We start from the raw sequence: 19,927 nt of genomic DNA on the forward strand, positions 1-19,927 counted from the left end.
CACCACCGTCACTGAACCAACTGAGGATGGATGTTAATGTCGACTATATTGGGGATAATAATATCTACAATATTGAGGTTATCTGTAATCCTGGTTGAGTGAAATGAGGGAAATTGGTTGTTATCCATACAAGTATGGATTTCTGTCTTCGTCAAGGTCTTATCAACATTTGCATTTACTCGGACTCGCTTCTTGCTGTTCGAGAGTTGAAGTAAATACGAGGAATGTGGTTTTAGTGGTTCGATTGTGTCGGAGATTCAATCGATTATTAGAAAATGGACTTTTTTATTTACTTAATGTTAATGAAAAATCAGGCCAATGATGTTGTTCAAGAGTTAGCTCATAAAGCTATTACATCATAATCGAATCTTGAATGGATTAACGAAGATTGTCCCCTATGGTTGATTGATAATGTAAAACTTGAATCGTTTGGTTATTGCTAATGTAACATTTGTGTCCTTTAAAATAATAATAATAATAATAATAATAATAATAATAATAACAAAATGACACTAACTGCCATTATAAATCAAGGTGACACGAGACCCAGTACCAGCTCAGAAACTCAGAAACTCTGCGCCGGAGGCTTTACCTTTTCTCCGCCTCCCGCTGCCGCCGCTGCCGCTAAACCCTTCCTTGGAATCCTACTGCCCACTCCAATCCCAACTATTTAAATTCTCCGCTCCAATATCGCAAATCATATATCTTCCGGTCACCCTTCGGGAAATATCACAATTCGAATCTTTTAGTCAACACATCGATCAAGAACATCTCCTCATTTTCTACGTTTATGCAGACAGTGTGAATTTTGCGATACGCTTGATATATTGGTTAATTTTTTCTTTGAGGAAAAGAAATGGCTCTCTCTGTCTCCGACTTGCCTGCGATATATACACTGGTCACCAATTCGTTGAGCGGTGACATAAACATACGCAAGCCTGCCGAAGATGCTCTGGCGCAATTCGAGAGCAGACCTGGTTTCTGTTCTTGTCTAATGGTATATGAGTGTTTGTGTTGTGTTTGTACGCGTTGTTAATATTTGTGCTAATGCATGTGAGAAGTGGTGTGTTGTGAAGACCTCGAACCTTTTTTATGAGCTATTTTGTATCGTGCAGGAAGTTATAGCAGCTAAAGATTTAGTGTCACAGACTGATGTGAGATTATTGGCGTCTGTGTATTTCAAGAACAGCATCAATCGGTATTGGAGACATAGGCGTGATTCCACGTATGTTATTCATATTTTTGAGCATCCGTGTTTATCTTGATGCATTACGTTCTTAAGTTTCTTTATCTACTAGTGTTACGAATGTCATTCGTATTTTTTGTGCATCCGTGTTTATCTTGGTGCATTGTGTTCTTTAGTTTCTTATCTACTTGTGTTGTTTTATCTGAATGCTACGGAAGGAGATTTGGATTGGAAATGGTCTAAATTGTCTATGGTTAAATCTCTAGTTTTTTTGTTATTCAGTTTAATGATGATATATTTTGTTTCGTTTATTTTATTGGAGTAAATAGATGTATAAGTTTGGTGCTACATCTGATTGTAAAATGCATTCACAGGGGAATGAGCAATGAAGAAAAAATATATTTGAGACAAAAGTTGCTGTCACACTTAAGAGAAGAGAATTATCAGGTGATACATATAATGATTGCTGGTAAACCACTTTGAATTTTGTCGGTTTGCTTACAGTTCCCTAAAACTAGTTGTGTAGTTGTCTGTGCCAAAGCTTAAACTAATTTACTGGCTATTGGATACGACATCATATTTATTGTTGATATTTTGGACGATACTACCTGCACAAAATTGGAAGTTTTCTAATCTTTCTTCTCAAACAGTAGTCATGCTTCATATGTTTTCCTCATTTTTGTTGCGTTACAGATTGCTGCGACATTGTCTGTTTTGATCTCGAAAATTGCACGCATTGACTACCCAAGAGAATGGTACGATTTCTCACCTGCTTTGCCTGCTAGTAACCAGTTGGAGAAATTTTTTGCTGGTTCCAAACTTCTCAGTTCTTGGAGCTAAGAAAAAGTCGGATATTTTTTCTTTCCTTAAACAGACAAACAAACTAAAATGTGGTGCCTAGCTGAATCCAACATTATGATCTAGGCGGGGTTGACTTGCTCAATACACTATTCAGTTGGTTCACTTTCAGATATCTTTAATCGTCCATGATCAGCATCTTGGAATTGTGATAGAAAATCAAAGACACTATATAAGAGGAGTCAAAAGGGTTTTGTTGTGGATTTGGAATGATTAGGTTTAATAGTGCGGGAGCAGATTTCTTATGATATTTATGTATTCCATCATTTCATTCTTGAAAATATGGTATGGTATTGGTGACACTGGCCGCAGCCTTTGATTAAGGAACTGATATTATTTTTTCCTTTTTTATAATGTATTATCTTGTTTTGTATTTCCGATCTGCAGTCATGTCTTAACGAAGCTTGTATAACATTTGTATGGTGCCATGCGTAATATTGTTGATTTTCGGCAAAACTGTTCTCTGTGAATTAATCCTGTGTATTATGCCTACTGATTCAAGTTTGGATACAGGTCAGACTTGTTTTCTACCTTAGCTCAACAGCTTCAATCAGCGGATTTATTAACTTCTCATAGAATATTTATGATTCTTTTCCGGACATTGAAGGAGTTGTCGACGAAACGACTGACTTCTGATCAGAGGACCTTCGCTGAGGTGCACATTTTTTATTTTATTTATTATTTTTGGAAATGGATGAGTGCATTTCGAGATGTACATTTTGATAAAGTAGCATTAATTTAAAATTTGGATGTCGGGCATTAATACCATGTGTGCTAATTTTTTTACAAAAAATAGAGTCCATATGATCATTAAAGATCGTCAATGAAACTCTATTTATCCTGTAAAAGTTTCCTCTCTAGAGGATATTTTCATTTGTTTTGTCATTTGAATGTTAACTGGATTCCTGATTTATGATTTGTCATGGAGTTACTATGTTGATAATATCCTAGTGAAAAATTATGTTCCTTGATGTAGAAGAGCTTTTATAATCTATAGATATTCATGTTAGCCTAAAGTTGATGTGAGCTCGATTGATCTTAAAGATTTGAATGTAAATTTTTGCACTTTATTTTCTATAACCTGTCTCACTGTATGCAAAATTGAGTGGACTGATTTAGTGCTATCCTTCTCAAACCAAATATATTTTTTCATAAAGAATGGTTTGAGTGTCACTGAGTATTTCACCTTTTTTCATTTGTCAGATAGCATCCCTATTCTTTGATTACAGTTGGCACCTTTGGCAGACTGATCTGCAGAATATATTGCATGGTTTTTCATTGCTTGCTCAAAATGCTTCTGAGTTGAATCAGGATGATCTTTACTTAACCTGTGAAAGATGGTTCCTGTGTTCTAAGATTATACGGCAGCTTATAATTTCTGGGTTCCCAAGTGATGCGAAGTCAATACAGGTGAGGTCCCATCCTTCCAGCTTTGTTCTTGGCCGCTTTCTGTTTTTTGTGTCTGATGAACTATACAAGTTTTCTTCGCTTGTAATATTGTTGCCTTACAGGAAGTGCAACCTGTCAAGAAGGTCGGTCCTGTTGTGTTAAATGCTGTCCAATCATTTCTGCGATACTGTATGATCTCAGCTCTTGAATTAAGTCTTATCAACGATTGTTCCTTCTTAGGTATCAAATTCTCTTCTAAATAAATTCAAGGGCTGTAAAAGTTAAAATTTTCCGATTTACAATTCAATGCAGATTCATCTTTTCAAGAGAAACATCCCAAATTCTGGGAGTTCCTGAAGAAGACATGTACTAAGTTGATGAAGGTTTTAATTGCAATTCAGCACAGGCATCCTTACTCATTTGGTGACAAAAGTGTCCTTTGGCCTGTTGTTGACTTTTGCTTGAATAAGATCACAAACCCTGAGCCAGATATTGTCTCGTTTCAAGATTTTTTGATTCAGTGTATGACAATGATGAAATCTATTCTTGAATGTAAAGATTACAAGACAATCATGACTGGTCGTGTGATGGATGACAATCAAATGACCATTCAAGAGATGAAGAAAAATGTATCTAGTACAGTTGCTGGTGTCTTGGCTTCTCTTCTGCCTAGTGAGCGTGTGGTTCTATTGTGTAACATACTGATAAGGAGGTAAAAACGAAGTCATGTAAATATGCTCTATTTTTTTCAGGTTTTTTTCAATCAAATTGTTCATCTGGAGACCGGTAATTTATGTTATCAGGAAACGAAAAACAACTATAGGTGCTAATGGATAAATCAAATGTTTGCTCTGTCTTGCACTGCCTTCACCCCTCTCTATGTTCATTTGTGGCCTCTGCATTCTTTAGGCAGTTCAGCATCTCTATCAGTAAAGACTTGTTGAAGCTTAAACTGCAGTAACTGACTTTAAAATGCTTTGAATTGCCTGATTAAGAGAAGATATTTACACCATGTCAACATATCCATTCCATTTGATCGGATGGCTTGATGACTTAGACTTTGGGCTGCATCGTTGCACTAGATGCATGTTCTTTTCTCCTAGTCTGTAGACGTGCCTTCTGATAAGTTTTTCTCCTTAAATTTCTTAGCAATTCATGTTTCCTTGTCTTTCTTCTTAGTGCTATGAATTTTGAATCGATTACTTTATTTTAAGGAGGAAGTTTCCCTATTCTCATTACAAGTTTTTTAGGTTTCCTCCATTTACTGATATGACGACCGGAAACAGTTTCAAGGATACTGAAATTTTTGCCTGAAGATCATATTAGCGATTTTCTTGAATTGGTTAGGCTTTTGTTGGAGTACAAATGGGAGACATGCTTGGCTAGCTAAGGATCTTGAACTGAGATTGCTCCCCAGAGAGGGTTATAATATCGTTATAATATCAATTGAATTGGTTAGGTTTTAAATACTGGCATGAAAATAAAATTCGTTCAGCAACCCCGGTGATACCTTTTCGCTAATAAGATATATCATGTTTTTCATGGAATCATGATTAGATAAAATGTGTGCCGTATCTTCTTTAATTTTTTTTCTTTAGCTTCATTTCTCTCAGTTTTCTGTTATTTCTTAAGCAGGTATTTTGTTTTAACAGCCAGTGATATGGAAGAATGGTACCAGAATCCCGAGTCTTTTCACCATGAGCAGGACTCTGTCTTGTGGTCAGAGAGATTAAGACCATGTGCAGAAGCGTTATACATTGTTTTGTTTGAGAATCACAGCCAAGTAGGTCTTTGTGACACTTAAAAGTTTATTTTCTTATGTGTTGACATGTCTGTAAGTATTGTGTATGCTCATGGTCATTTTTCACCGTTTCAGCTCCTGTGTCCTCTTGTGGTGTCCATTCTTCAAGAGGCAATGAGTGGATACCCTTCTTCTGTTAATGAAATAACTCCACCCTTGCTTCTCAAGGATGCTGCTTATGGTGCTGCTGCCTATGTCTACTATGAGCTTTCAAATTATCTGAGCTTCAAAGACTGGTAAGTCTTTGAATTATTGGTGTCAAGTAGTAGTTTGATTCCAGTTACAAGTCAACTTTGTCTTTTGGACTCTTTTTACAATGGAGAACTCTGAAACCAATTAGGGTTGCTCCAATCCAGTTGTCAGGAATTCCCAGTCCATTTACTTGCTGGAATTTATATAGATAACTGTCACATTATGCTAGCGAAATTTAGACCAAACAAGTTTCAGTCTGTATTTTCCTTTATCGATTTATGGACATTTAGGTTATTGATGAACCCTAGCTTGACTGATTCATACTCCTACCTACTGCTATTATTTATTTCAACCATTGTATCTCTGTTCTTATCTGTTTTTTTTCAACCCCTGTATTTCTGTTCTTTTGTTAAGCTGTGCAATTACCAAAGATCTTTTTACGACATTCTCTATTGTCTGGCTAAATTATTTGCTAAAGCAATGCTTATTACTCTCTACTAGTCTACTCCATATCAATTTATTTATTTGTTGCATGACTTAATGAGAATTCCATCACCCTCTTATGCAGGTTCAATAGTGCATTATCTGTTGATCTCACGAATGACCATCCAAACATGCGAATTATACATAGAAAAGTTGCATTAATTTTGGGGCAATGGGTTTCGGAGGTAATAAGAATTGTTGATATATTTGCATTTATCATCGCTATTTCTTATTTTTTGCACTTTTCCTTTTTGATGGTTGCCTCTGATTGAATAGATAATTTCTTATTATTCAGTTGTCCGTGTAGATGGAACTCTCAGATATTTCAAGTATTCATGTATGGAAAAAGTTAATTTAGCACTTTTTGTCAGAAAATCTGTGCATTAATGTGTCTGAGATAGCAGTTGGTGCCTTCTTATGGTGACTTCGAATCTTAGTATTTAGTTTAGTGATAGTATGTTGGTATTCTGGCTGCCAATTCCCAGAGGATTACATATTTTTTTGATAATAGGATTAGGTTTTTCTTAAACTTTCTTAAATTTAAATTAGTTTTGTTTTGACTCTGAAGCTCTGGAGCAGGGGTGAACCCAAAGAAGGGGCTAGACCAGTCTGACCCTTGTACCTTGGGATCCAGCCCAATAGATACCAATTATGAAATTCTTATAGTTAAGAAGTCACGTTTAGTTTTTCTTAGCCCTAATCTTGACATCGTTTGACCTTATTGGCTCTCATTGTTTCGTGCTCTTGTTTTTTTTTTCACTCCGTCTAGTTTTTATTTCGCTGGATAGTAAAAAAGAGGGAGAAATGTATGATTTATATTTAGTTTAGCCCACCCAAAATAGAAAAACTTGGTTCCGCTTTGCTGTGGAGTTTTGGTAGAGAAGGAAATAAGCAACCTGTATAAACTAGAAATTTGGCTTGACGCTAGAATTTTATAGGATTTTATGGACTGGAATCAAATTATTAAATGGGGGTTCCTGTTGTGAAAACTTTACTTGAAATAAATTTTGTTTGTATAGTAGTGGATAATGCAGGTCTCTTTGAGCTGTCAGCTATATCAAATTGATGCCGTGCCCGTGTGGTTCAGATTCCTGATGTCATGACTAAGTTCGAGATGTTACTAGATTGACATTAAACTACTTGATGATATCACGCACACATCTAGCGAAAAAAATGATTGCCAATTCTGATCCCATTTTCAGAAGTTTCCGACGATTCAAACTTATTTTTTGTTGATAGTCTTCATGAATCCAGTTAAATATATGGTAAGAAATGTAAAAGTATTGAACTGCGCAATAAGGTTGGCCATCTGACAGTGTTATCTAAAAGGTTAATAAATTTTCAAATGAATAACCAGCTTGACTTTCTGATGTTCAATGTTGCATGAAATATGACATGGTTTGAGTGAGTTGTATCATCCTTTTGCCTTTTGGATGATTTTATTGCAGTTTGTCATCACTTTTACTGCAACTGAGAATTTGGCTCCTGAGTTTTTCTTTCTGTACAGATTAAAGACGAAACTAGAAGACCAGTATATTGCGCTTTAATAAAATTGCTTCAGGAGAAAGATCTGTGTGTTAGGGTATGATACATTTTGACAAATCCTCTGCAGTTTCTTGTCACAAAAATTTGTTTCGATTTTCAGTGTTGATTTGATTCATTTTTTTGGCTTTTGTTTCAGCTGGCAGCATCACGATCCCTGTATTTTCATATTGAAGATGCCAATTTCTCAGAGCAGGAATTCTCTGATCTTCTTCCAACATGCTGGGACTCATGTTTCAAACTGGTGGATGAAGTACAAGAGTTCGATTCAAAAGTTAGTTACTGTCTCTCATGGTTTCAAGTTTTCAAGTGACAATTGCATTTTCTGCAGCTTATGCAACTTGGTTTATGATGACTAAGATACCATGCACTAATTTTCTTCCGCAGTCCCTCAATCTTATTTTAACTCGGGATTTAAGTTTCTTCCCAACTTCTTGTTGGGTCATTCAGCCTTCCGCCATAGTGGATCAAATTTACTAACAAAATCAAATAATGTGTCAGGTTCAAGTGTTAAATACGATTTCTTGTCTTATTGCACGAGTGACTGAAGTTATTCCTCACTCAAACAAGTTGATGCAGTTTTTCCAGAAGGTACCGTGTTTGCACTTGTATGTGCATTTTTTTCTTAATGACACATTCTTCTTGTATAGTTGAGTGGGCTATTTTTTCTGCATAAATTGTGCTATATCCTCTCTGAAGCAGTAAAAATCAGAAGAAAATTTGTGCTACTTGGACATATCTGAAAATTATTGTTCTTTACTTACATTGCCTTCAGATTTTCAGCATCCTTGTTTTTTTCAGTAAAGCTTGAGTAAGTTTCATCGAGGAACTGTCCTACTGTTGTAATGAATTTCTGGTTTGTATTATTTTAGTTGAATATTATCACAGGGAATATATGACTGCATCTTAATCACATTCATTTGGCCTACACTCTGTACAAGACTACATTGGCTTGTGCAGATATTGTTTCCCTGTTGTGTTGAGTGGTCTCTTCTTGACATATCAAACCCACTTGAGCATAAAAGTTTTCTCCCTTTTTGGTTCATTATTCCCATCTTTTCATATTGCTTTGTACTGACTTAGTTTTCCATAGGTCTGGGAAGAATCTTCTGGTGAAAGCCTATTGCAAATTCAGCTTCTCACAGCTCTGAAAAACTTTGTCGTTGCACTTGGTTACCAGTCGTCTATATGCTACAACATGCTACTGCCCATTTTACAAGCGGTAATCAATGCAAGTAGCCGTGATGAACTTTTGGAAGATAGCATGCAGGTTTGGTTTAGAGCAAGCTTTTGTTATTGAATTTGAGAGAATTCCTTAACAGACAAAATGTCAGATGTCTCTTTTTTTGTTGTGTGTCAATATCATGCAGTTATGGGAAGCCACTCTTTCTCATGCCACCTCAATGGTTCCTCAGCTGTTGGGGTATTTCCCATGTCTGGTGGAGATCTTGGATCGAAGTTTTGATCACTTAAAGGTGTGTGTGTCTATGTCTATATATATATATATATATATATATAAAAGAATGATGTCCTGAAGTCTTAACTCAATTAACAGGTGGCTGCCAGCATAGTTGAAGCCTACATACTTCTTGGTGGAATAGAATTCCTCAATATGCACGCACCAACTCTTGCTAAACTTCTTGATTTAATCGTCGGTAACGTCAATGACAGAGGGTTGCTTTCAATTCTTCCACTTGTGGATATTTTAGTTCAGGTAGTTGATTCCTGACACAATGCTGCAAAATTGCTGTTCTCTTGACAAATCATTATAACATTGATGAAAGCATGTCCTTGTATGCTAAAATAGAATCTTTTAATCTTCACAAGTGATTTTCTCTTTATTTGAAAGTGAATGGTATATATGAATCTTTTTGGAGTGTTAGCAATGCTTCGGTATCATCAATTGTGTCACCCTTTGCCTGTGAATATTATAATAACTGAAAGTGGATTCATAATGTGCTACACTCGGTCAAACAAGTACCATGATTACTGTCGCTCAATGCATTTTCATTGATCTTCAGTCGTTGGAGTAAATGACTTTCATCTTATTCTGGCACTGCAGTGTTTTCCTGTTGATGTGCCCCAATTAATCAGTACCACTATAATGGTAAATAGAGTTTCTATCTTTCTTCGATTCTGTATCCTTGAATTTATATTATTGCGTATTTTTCATAACTGGAATTCAGATTTTGCTATTTTTGTCTAGAAATTAATTGTCATATGCCTGACTGGAGGAGATGATCATGATCCTTTGAAGACAGCTGTGAAAGCATCTTCAGCAGCCATACTTGCAAGGATTTTGGTCATGAACACTAATTATCTAGCACAATTAATATCAGAACAATCACTGTTAGCACATCTCCAGGAAGCTGGATTTTCAAATGACGACAACATATTGATTTGCCTGGCTGATGTTTGGCTAGACAAGGTGAGTGTAGATTCTAGCATTTTTAATTTGATGATTTGAACTCACCTCTGAATTGTCTTTATTTTTCATATGTCGATAAACTTTGTTGCATGGATACGAGTACAGGTATCGTATCGAATACGATGTAGATACCGCAATATGTCAAATTTTGAAAATATAAACACGATACCGTTAGGTTACGACAGTTATTAAAGAATATATAGATATTATATATATTTATAAATTTAGTATTATAAAAAACTGTAGAGATAGAAAACCATATTTCATCAATCATAATATCCATGGCAAACAAAAAAGTAAAAACAACTATAGCCGCATGGCAGTAAAGCTGTCATTAAGTTTTAACTAAAAAAAAACAGTGCGGATTCAAGAAAAAAGCTAAAAAAAAAAACTAGCTAGGAACTGCAGGGCGGCATAGCGAACTTCAATTGGTAAGAGAGCGATTTGATTAGGCCTTTGGGCTTATATGCCCAATTCCTTTTAAATATTTTTAATTAGTCCTAAAAAAATCAATTTGTTTCAATTCAACCCCTATAACCTTTTAATTATTTGCAATTTTGCCAAAATGTATCCTGACCGTGTTCAAGACGTATCCGTCAACAATAGAGGTTTTGCCGTATCCGACAAGTCGGCTTATCCGTCAACAATAGAGATTTTGTCGTATCCGACAAGTGTATCGGCTTGTCGTATCCGTGCCCGATTTCCCACTAAAAATCAAGAGTATCAGTGCTACATAGTTGGTTCCGATACTTCAAAATTTTTTTTAGGAGTATCCATGCTACGTAATTGGTAAACATTGTGATAAATATGATTTACATGATTATGTGCTATATTTCAATTTTTTTCCTTTTTTGAAGAATTTGTACACATTGCGGAGGCTATATTTTTTCTGTTGCTTGCGCAACACTACTAAATCAGCTACTAATGTTTGTTTTCCCTGGGCTCCTATTTCAATACTTAAGGATCTCGCTTAGTGTTGTTGCTCGTTTTGTGCTTGTTTCTAGCCATTTGTGGTAGTGGAACTTTTGACATTCTTCTAAAGTGAACTCGCGACCACATTATCTATGTACTCTTAAGAAAGACTTTCTTTTGAACAAAGTTTTTGTTCTGGTACAAATGGTGTTCTGATAATTTCTTAAGATCAGAAAAGTAGTGGAAAAAGTTTATGGTATATCATATAAAATGTCGTCCCTTGACTGCACCCTGGGTTCGTGGCCCACAGTTATGCTGCTGTTTACTGGCCATATATGATTGCTCTTTATTTGGGTTGCAGGTTGACAATGTTATTTCCACTCAAAGAAAGACCTTTGGCTTAGCCCTTTCTATAATTTTAACTTTGAGAATGCCTCAAGTTCTTGAAAAACTTGATCATATCCTAAGGTATTCATCCTCTTCATCGTTAATGACGAAAAAATCTGCAGAAAAATTTGTTAATATTATGGGTTTTTTTGGTTCTTGATGTAGTGTATGTGCCAGTGTCATATTGGGTGGAAGTGAGGATTTAACTGAAGAAGAATCAAGGTTTGATCTGATATTACTGTTTTCTTCTCAGCATACTTTTTGATGTCTTGTTTCTTGAATAAGCTTGATTTACCTTCTCTAGTTTTGTAATCAAATTTACTTGTGGTATTATAGTAGCGATAATATGCAATCTAGCAAGCTGCAGCTCCCCAGTAAAGAGGTTAGGAAGAGACAGGTATGCTGTTTTTCCCGAAGATGTGCAGCATTGTCTTAATTATTAAGTTTTAACTGAATCATGTTTCATGTCAGATCAAATTCTCTGACCCAATAAGCCAAATGTCGTTGGAGAACTCAGTGAGGGACAATCTCCAGACTTGTGCTGCTCTTCATGGAGAATTATTTAACACCGCCATGTCTAAGATTCATCCTGCCGCATTTGCACAACTGAAACAGGCTTTGAACATGACATAAATTTCATTTCGAAGCTTTTGCAGAAAAATCAGGGTTGCATAATTTCGTGAGAGCTTGTGAAATGGAAGGAATATGGGTAAGCAGCTTGTTTCCCTAAATTCTGCTTGTGCCTGTGAAAAGATATTGCCATCTGTGTATGCGTGAGTGCTGTCAGCGTTTGATCTTTTGAGAAGAAACACCGATCAAACGATTTTGCTCTAGTACTATTAAAAAATCCTTATTTCTCAGACACATGCATGCGCAGCAATATCCACATACTATTAGTTTTTTATGTGTTTTTTACTCTGTTCAACAGGTGAGATAGGCGCTTCTTCAATTTTGAGATGGATACTTCATCGCACACTATTGGTTTCTTTGTCTGGTCCGTTTCCATTAAATGAAATCTTGATAGGTATTTGTTCAAAGCGCACGCTTTGTGCATGGTATATAGTGCCATCCCTTCATGTCATAGTTTTTAGGCATAAGGGTGAGTTTTGAGCATTGCGGGTTCGCATGAAATTACTGCACACCAAGGAATGAGTGGACATATCGTATCGCATCACCTTGGAAAGCACCAAAATCCTTTTTTTTCTCCTTTTAATCTTTGAATTTGAAAGGTTGTTGATTGTAGTGCAACTTGTGTACCATTTTACGTCATTAGGAGTTTAAAAAGAAATGTCAAAACAAGAGGAAATTTCAATCCAGGAAAATTCGTATTTTCGCATACTGCTCTTTCTTTACGTATCTTTCATTTGAATTATCTTTTGTATATTTCAATTAAAGCGCAAAGATTGTTTAGACGGCTGGTGCAATAGCTTTTCCCATAAACGAACTCCAGATTTCAATTGGAAATATTTATTTCTACCGTCCGAGCAGAATGGATACAGAGGCCGTCTACAAAACTGTTTTACACAAGGCACATTGAGATATTCGAGTGGAGAATCACATTCTATGACTCAAAAGAACCAAAAATAAAACATGAGCGGCCAAAATTTCATGAGAAAATACAGGGAAAAAAACAGGAACTTTTTCATTTTTAAGAAGCTACTTAGCACCAAATCCAGCTCCGACTCGACAGCATCCTAAGCTTTGTCTTCTTTCTTACCTGCTGGAACTGTTTGAATTCAGAATTTACATTATTTTTCCGCCTTCGGGGCTAAGATCATCTCCTGAATTTGCGTATATATAAAGCATACACAAAGAAACTACATTAGATATCACAATCACAAGAGTTACAAGGAGTTAAATTCAAAGCAAACATTTATCCAGATTACCCAATAATCGATTTCCCATCGCCAGCTACTTTTGATTTCGAATATGTGGGCCTTTCTTTTGCTTGTGTGACCCTTTCCGCCCCGGATTCTTTTGAAAGGGGAACAGAGATCCCCTTGCACATCAACTGAGAAGGAAACGATAATGGGAGTCATATCAAGCCTGCTTTGATGGAAGTAGGACCTATCAAAGTCGGAACTATTAGATCTCTTTCCCAATTCTCAATCAGACAAGCACATCAGTTTAGTTTTGGAGCATGAGAAGAAGGAGGAGATATTAATTGTAATTTAAGGCTTAATGATCGTCGAACTGACTCGAAGTAAATCAGCTCCATAAACCAGACATGCAGCCTAAAGCAATGTTGGCAACAGGGAAAAGAGGAAACCAATAGCAGAACTGGTCACCTCGGCAAAGTTGCCCTTCCAAATACAAATTAGGAAAATGAAAGAGCCAAGACAAACAAACAGATGCCACTAGCGAAATTCACATTTATCCACAATAACATAACAGCACAAGCAACGATATATCCTTAATGAAAAAGAAGCTTTACAGTAAATTGGCGGAATATGAAATTGCTAATAATTAACAGGCCTAGGAGTTTTAATTTAAGGGGGAAAAGATTCCAATTCTGAAACTTTTTTTTTAAAAAAAATCTCTATCAGAGTAACTATGACTAGAAACAGCAGCATCGGATGCAAGATCCATAGCCCATGAGTAATAGCATCATCATGTAGAGAATAATGTAAAACAAAAAAATTTCTAAATACGTTAAGACAAAAACTTTGGATTGACAGAAAATTTCGAAATACGTGACGCAAATTGCGATCGCTTTATCGAAAAATTAAAGATCTCAAAGCTACAATGCTCAATGTTTGCTCGCCAGAAAGGGTGGTGAAGTACGCGGCGTTCGCCGCGAGCTTTATATAATAATAATAATGCCGTCTTGGCATCACGAATCGAAATCTGGAAATAGGGTTTCACAAATATATGAGCCCTAATTGCATCTGAATTGAAAGGTTTGGTTTATTTGGGCCAATATAGAGATAAAGGGCTCATTGACGAAACGGTGGGCCGTACTAAAGCCCAAAATGGCTGTGTAGGTTATATCGATAATGGACCATCTCTTTTCTGTTTTGACGAAATTATTTAGCGTAGAAAACAACTATATATAGTTTTGATATGTGCACGAGGTATCATTCATTTATTGGATGTGATGAAATATAGAAAAATTGTGCATTCAATGGGTGAGTAACAGCTCATCAGTGCTCACAAAGGTGTGCACGGTAAGTGTGCAGGATATCAAAAATATATATATATATATATATATATATATATATATATATATATATATATATAACTAAAAAATGGTTTTATATTTTTTCCATGAATATTTAACACTTTGTGCGGGTCTTTAGAATGGGTCAATGTATATAGAGGTCAACATTCATAAGAAACTAAATCATTGTCAACTCTTATATGATAATAATGAAGAGATTATTTATATTGATGATTAAATAAATTAAATATGGTCAAATAGGCCATCAGATTCCATTTATACTTATTATAATAATAGATGGGTTTTTTTAAATAAGAAAATAATTTTATAACCAATATTTTTTAAATTGAAGGAAGTTTAAAAATTTCAAAGTTAGAACTTAGAAATGTTCACTTCTATCTTTTTTTTTTTAAACATGATATTTTTAATTAAGACAATATATTAGAATGCAAATATAATTCACCAAAATTCTTATGAGATCATCTCATGATCAATTTTGTAAGACGAGTCTCTGGTCCGACCCAAATAAAAAAAAATACCGAAATATTATTTATCGTGAAAAATAAGGATCATATTGACTCGTCTCAAGGATATATATATACCTGCGAGAGTATCTCACAAGAGACATGCTCAATATAATTTACGTGAGTGTTCACATGAGTTTACATAATACTATAGTTTCAAAAAAATCAAAAGAGAATATAGATATGTTTGGAATATTAATTACTTTTTAATCCAGGATTTAAATTAATTTGGTTGTATTCTAAAATCATTATGGTTGGTTAATTATTTTAACACTAGGGGATTTTAAATTCATATTTATCTTAAGTTAAGTGACAATCTTGATGGATTTTCACTAATCCAATATCAGCATTGTAATTTAAGAACGACTCTGATGTATTTCAAATTCGCCCCTTGATTGTATTATTTGAAATCGAAACTTCGAAATATTTTACTAAAGAAAATAAATCGTTCCATACTGTTTAAAATTCTAATCCCCTACGTGACCAAGAGTTTAATTTGATATATTTTTACGGTTTAGTTGCAGGAGTCAACTTCTTAAAAGTCATTCTAAATTGCTAATGACTTTGATCTATTCCTTCATTATAAAATATTTATTTTTAATATCATATATGAGGGTGATTGTTAGTAGATTTAATGAAGGGAAATTGTCAACAAATATTTTAAAGACGACCATTACGATAATTTCTACAAGCAAATCGTTTTGCATTTGTTTTCTCTACAATGACATAAAAAATTAAAATCTATGACTAATGACTCAATAATTTCTCAATTTTATTACAAGTTACCATATAAATATTCACACTAAAAAGAAAAAAATGCAGCTGCTCAAAAAGAAACAAAACTACTGTAATAAAAAACTTGTACTGTTATTTTCTTCAAAAATTTTAAAATAACTTGTATTCCTAACTAAAAAAAATGGAATTCTGAACTCTGGTTCACTAAAAGTACCTTAGCGTGGACCTTGTCGAACAATCGTCTATTGTAAGTTTTATACGAGAGGGTAGTGGATCAATTACATTACTTTACACAAATGTTTTAAAAAAATTATTACACTTGGTAATTATATAGCGGGTTTTTGTGATACGATCTCACTGATCTTTATTCGTATGACTAATCAATCATGTTCATAATTACAATAAAAATTACTATTTTTGGGCATAAAAAGTAATTATTTCTCTTAAAAAATTTGTGATGATTTATAATTATTTTAAAATTTTTGGTAGGATAACAGTGTGTGTAAACATCCCTATGGTAAACTCTACAGATGGAAAAGATATATTTATATCAAAAATAGAGTTTTTTTTTTTAAGTTGGTGGCTCATCTAATTTTGCAAGTTGCTGCTGCCGAAGTGGACTTATCGTAAAGTTCACTTGAGTTGATTTTATTATTTATTCAACGATTCGTCATTAGATTTATAACATATTCAAATATAAGTGATTAGTTATTGTTAAACTTTTAACTTACTTTATTCGACGGACCGTCCATCCACCGGTGACCAGCCCAGTTGGTCCGCATTTTAGCAAATTTTGATCTAGACCGTGGCGCCATTGAGGGTTTAATTAATAGCGACTGTTAACCCGAATAGATGATTTCAAGCTGATTTAGGGTTATCAAAGTTGTAGTTATAGATTGACATGGAAAATTTTGAGGTCTCTTACACTTATTTGTGGCCACATTTCAATAATCACAAAAGATATATGTCAGGTTGCTATATTGTCTTGGAATTTTTTTGCACATTTGCCTTTTTTTCCTCGATGACGGTGGAACTCGCAGACCCTAATATTTGGTATGTGTTAGTTAAACATCAGTCTATTACAATAATCTGTAAACTACGTTAGCAAATAAACTGTACTAGGTAAATCATATGCGACAGACTCGCTTGAAAAAATGTTAGTAGAGATAATCAAACTCTGACTCATTGATCAAGCGCTTATCTACCCACAAGCTCGGACATGCCTCTGGCTGCCACATTTACCATTTTTTCTTGCAGGGAGTACTTATACAGGCTGATGCAACTCCAACTAATAGGAAGATGTTGGTACTTAATTATTAAAGCGCAAATTTTGGTTCTCCGTTTTCAGCAGACATTCTTACAAGCATGTCTCCGTGTTCTCTTTTCTGCAACTTAATCTTCTCTAGTCTTCTTCCATTTGCTTACAGCGACATCATCAGCAAAGAGAATTGCCCCAGCAGCTGCGGCAACTTAACGGTTCCATATCCATTCGGACTTGGCCAAGGAACGGGATGTTCCTTCGATTCTTCATTCGATATAATCTGCAACACTTCATTCAATCCCCCGAGACCTTATTTTCCTAACCTCGATCTTGAGATTCTTGACATCAAAGACGACAAGATACGGATCAAGAATCGGGTTGCAGCCAATTGTTTCAACGAATTAGGCAATCAAACGAGTTTTGTTTTTGCCCCCGTCAATCTAGCCAACACCTCCTTTGCCTTTTCTATTGATAACAGGTTTACGGTATTGGGTTGCAATCAACTTGCGGTGATCACTGCTACCGTGAGGCGTAACTTCACGTATGGATGCGCCTCGTTCTGTTCCAGCAGCAACGATTTGATAGAGAATGAATGTACTGGGATTGGATGCTGTCAAACTGTTATCCCAAAGGGTCTACAGACATTTCTTTTAAGACTCGGTTCCCTTGAGAGAAACTCAAATATCACGTCGTTTAACCCTTGTAGCTACGCATTTGTGGGAGATCCTGATAGGTACGAATTCAGTTCGTTCGACCTTAAAGACCCAAGTTTCCGAAACTGGACTATAGATAATGTTCCTATGATTCTAGAGTGGGCAATTGGGAGTCAGAATTGTAGTGAAGTTCGGAAACCCGGTAATTTTGCCTGTCTCGAAAATAGTATCTGTATTGATTCTGATGCTGGAATTGGAGGGTATCGGTGTGCATGCGCAGAAGGGTATCTGGGCAATCCATATCTCAGTCCAGGTTGCACAGGTACTTAGTTTCTAGAGGATCCATTTTACTGGTTATGGAAATATATTGATTATGCTATGTTAATTAATTAATTTTATGTTTTTCTTTTCAGATATTAATGAATGCGACAGTAATCCATGTGATGAACATGGGATTTGTACAAACAGTCCAGGAAGTTTTACATGTTCTTGCAAGAAAGGATTCTCGGGAAATGGGACAAAAAAGGGTCGTGGATGCGTGGCCGATGACCCCGATTTTCCAGTTATGAGGTTTTCATTAGGTACTATTTTCTCCTGGTCTTGTGCACCTCTCAATCTTTTCGAAAACACGACTTTTGATCAGATTCTTGCACCATTAAATCTCAAAACACGGTCGTGATTATAATATAATCCTGTTAAAAATAAATTTTTCTGGGAACTGATCAAGCTCATAGGGAGTTCACTAATTTAATATTTTAGTATGTTCTCTCGTATAAAAACCAAAAACCGGATTGTATATGCTTGAATTTAGTATTCATTTAAGATGTATACAGTATATTGGTTGTGTATTAGACGATAAAGACAAAGAAATCAATCAAGACCAAGTTACAGGAATGTTTGAGGTTTAATTCCACGGGGGTTTCGAACTTTTGGCTACCTGTATATGTAATGGCGAAGTTTGAGCTAAAGCAGATGGTGCACAAAAAAATTTATGCTTTTATAATTTTGATTGGCCTGAATAAGTTTTATTAGTTAATGGATTTACCACTGATTGATCTTTGTTTGCATCTGAATTTTCAGGCATGAGTTTTGGTTTCTTGGGCTTGATTTTTGTTGTCACGTTTCTATATTTTAGTATAGCAAAACGGAGGATTATGAGACTAAGAGAAAAATTCTTCCAGCAAAATGGAGGGTTGCTGTTAAAGCAGCAGCTTTCTTTAAATGAAAACAGTGTGAAATCAACAACCATCTTCACAGCAGAAGAGCTCGAAAAGGCCACCAACAAGTATGCAGAAGACCGGATACTAGGCCGAGGTGGCTATGGTACCGTGTACAAAGGAATCCTCAAAGACCAACAAGTGGTCGCCATTAAAAAATCACGGGTAATGGATCAGAATCAGATGGAACAGTTCATAAACGAGGTGATCATTCTGACTCAAATTAATCATCGAAATGTGGTTAAGCTTTTAGGATGTTGTCTAGAGACAGAAGTACCTCTATTAGTCTATGAATACATTTCAAATGGTACACTCTATCAAAACATCCAAAACAGTGGAGGAGTGGCTTGGTTTTCCTGGAATAATCGTTTGAGGATCGCTTCAGAATCAGCGGGGGCATTATCCTATCTCCATTCTGCTGCAGAAATGCCCATTATACATAGAGATGTCAAGTCCCCAAACATATTGCTAGATGAATATTACACAGCGAAAATATCAGATTTTGGGGCTTCAAGATTAGTCCCTACTGATCAAACACAAATCTCTACTCTAGTCCAGGGTACATTAGGCTACTTGGACCCCGAATACTTCCACACAGGCCAGTTCACAGAAAAGAGCGATGTTTACAGCTTTGGGGTCGTTTTGGCCGAACTAATGACAGGTAAGAAGCCTCTTATGAACACGAATGTAGAAGAAGAGAAGAGTTTGGCCAAAGCATTCGTCACGTCGTTGAAAGAAAACCGCTTGTTCCAAATCCTGGATCCTCGGGTTCGACGGGAAGGGAGTATGGAGCAAATCCAGCGTGTTGCAGAGCTCGTGAAACGGTGCCTTAGGATGCACGGCGAGGAGAGGCCGACAATGAAAGAAGTGGCGAATGAACTCGAGAATTTGAGGAGGTTGGGTAATCATCCCTGGATTCAGCAAGAAGTTGAAGAAGAAACCGTGGGATTGATGAGCGAGCAAGAATCAGATTTATATGCGGTATCATTTAATCCTAGTCTGAGCACTGTGGAGTACTCAGGGCTTCCTAATACAGGGGCTTCTCCTTTGCTGAATCCTATCACTTATCCCAGGTGATAAGTTCAGTAGTCGATAATGAACATTTTGATAATATATAACTGATTATTCCACAGATGTTTTCGATCATTCGGTGTGTTACAAATAAGATTATTTCAAATGTCAATAAAAATTAATTTCAA

The 19,927-nt window shown here is 35.7% G+C and overlaps 2 protein-coding genes and 1 long non-coding RNA gene across 4 annotated transcripts; 2 read left to right on the forward strand and 1 right to left on the reverse strand.

Moving 5' to 3' along the window:
• Positions 1-523: 523 nt before the first annotated feature.
• Positions 524-12,509, forward strand: LOC140839908 (uncharacterized). The gene is made up of 24 exons (XM_073206902.1): positions 524-997; positions 1,116-1,225; positions 1,561-1,633; positions 1,880-1,941; positions 2,558-2,699; positions 3,248-3,454; positions 3,556-3,622; positions 3,746-4,145; positions 5,069-5,216; positions 5,310-5,470; positions 5,995-6,094; positions 7,417-7,491; positions 7,591-7,725; positions 7,953-8,042; positions 8,545-8,721; positions 8,822-8,926; positions 9,007-9,165; positions 9,514-9,558; positions 9,658-9,879; positions 11,153-11,259; positions 11,344-11,400; positions 11,515-11,575; positions 11,650-11,887; positions 12,107-12,509. Exons 1-23 carry the CDS (start codon positions 857-859, stop codon positions 11,809-11,811), a joined length of 3,006 nt encoding a protein of 1,001 aa, XP_073063003.1. The 5' UTR covers positions 524-856; the 3' UTR covers positions 11,812-11,887; positions 12,107-12,509.
• A 116-nt stretch (positions 12,510-12,625) lies between these two features.
• On the reverse strand, positions 12,626-14,105 carry LOC140839909 (uncharacterized). Its single transcript, XR_012119809.1, has 2 exons — positions 13,065-14,105; positions 12,626-12,959 (listed from the first exon to the last, which is right to left on the reverse strand). It is a non-coding gene; the product is annotated as an uncharacterized lncRNA (long non-coding RNA).
• Positions 14,106-16,834: 2,729 nt separating this feature from the next.
• On the forward strand, positions 16,835-19,927 carry LOC140839910 (wall-associated receptor kinase 2-like). 2 transcript variants are annotated; one of them, XM_073206905.1, is made up of 4 exons: positions 16,835-16,902; positions 17,025-17,833; positions 17,925-18,092; positions 18,592-19,927. In XM_073206905.1, the coding sequence occupies exons 1-4, from the start codon at positions 16,874-16,876 to the stop codon at positions 19,803-19,805; spliced, it is 2,220 nt and encodes a 739-aa protein (XP_073063006.1). In that variant the 5' UTR covers positions 16,835-16,873; the 3' UTR covers positions 19,806-19,927. The 2 variants fall into 2 exon arrangements, with proteins under 2 accessions (XP_073063006.1, XP_073063005.1); XM_073206904.1 differs by lacking the exon at positions 16,835-16,902 and having other exon boundaries at positions 16,912-17,833.

Source organism: Primulina eburnea, chromosome 8 (genome assembly GCF_022965805.1).
Source record: "Primulina eburnea isolate SZY01 chromosome 8, ASM2296580v1, whole genome shotgun sequence".
In the NCBI taxonomy this organism is placed as follows: Eukaryota; Viridiplantae; Streptophyta; class Magnoliopsida; order Lamiales; family Gesneriaceae; genus Primulina; species Primulina eburnea.

Coding starts and splice junctions, on each gene's coding strand:
- LOC140839908 (XM_073206902.1), top strand. CDS start 857: ATGGCTCTCTCTGTCTCCGACTTGCCTGCGATATATACACTGGTCACC. Junction 7,492..7,590: donor AGAAAGATCTGTGTGTTAGG/GTATGATACATT, acceptor CTTTTGTTTCAG/CTGGCAGCATCACGATCCCT. Junction 11,401..11,514: donor TTAACTGAAGAAGAATCAAG/GTTTGATCTGAT, acceptor GTGGTATTATAG/TAGCGATAATATGCAATCTA.
- LOC140839910 (XM_073206904.1), top strand. CDS start 16,963: ATGTCTCCGTGTTCTCTTTTCTGCAACTTAATCTTCTCTAGTCTTCTT. Junction 17,834..17,924: donor TCTCAGTCCAGGTTGCACAG/GTACTTAGTTTC, acceptor TTTTCTTTTCAG/ATATTAATGAATGCGACAGT. Junction 18,093..18,591: donor AGTTATGAGGTTTTCATTAG/GTACTATTTTCT, acceptor CTGAATTTTCAG/GCATGAGTTTTGGTTTCTTG.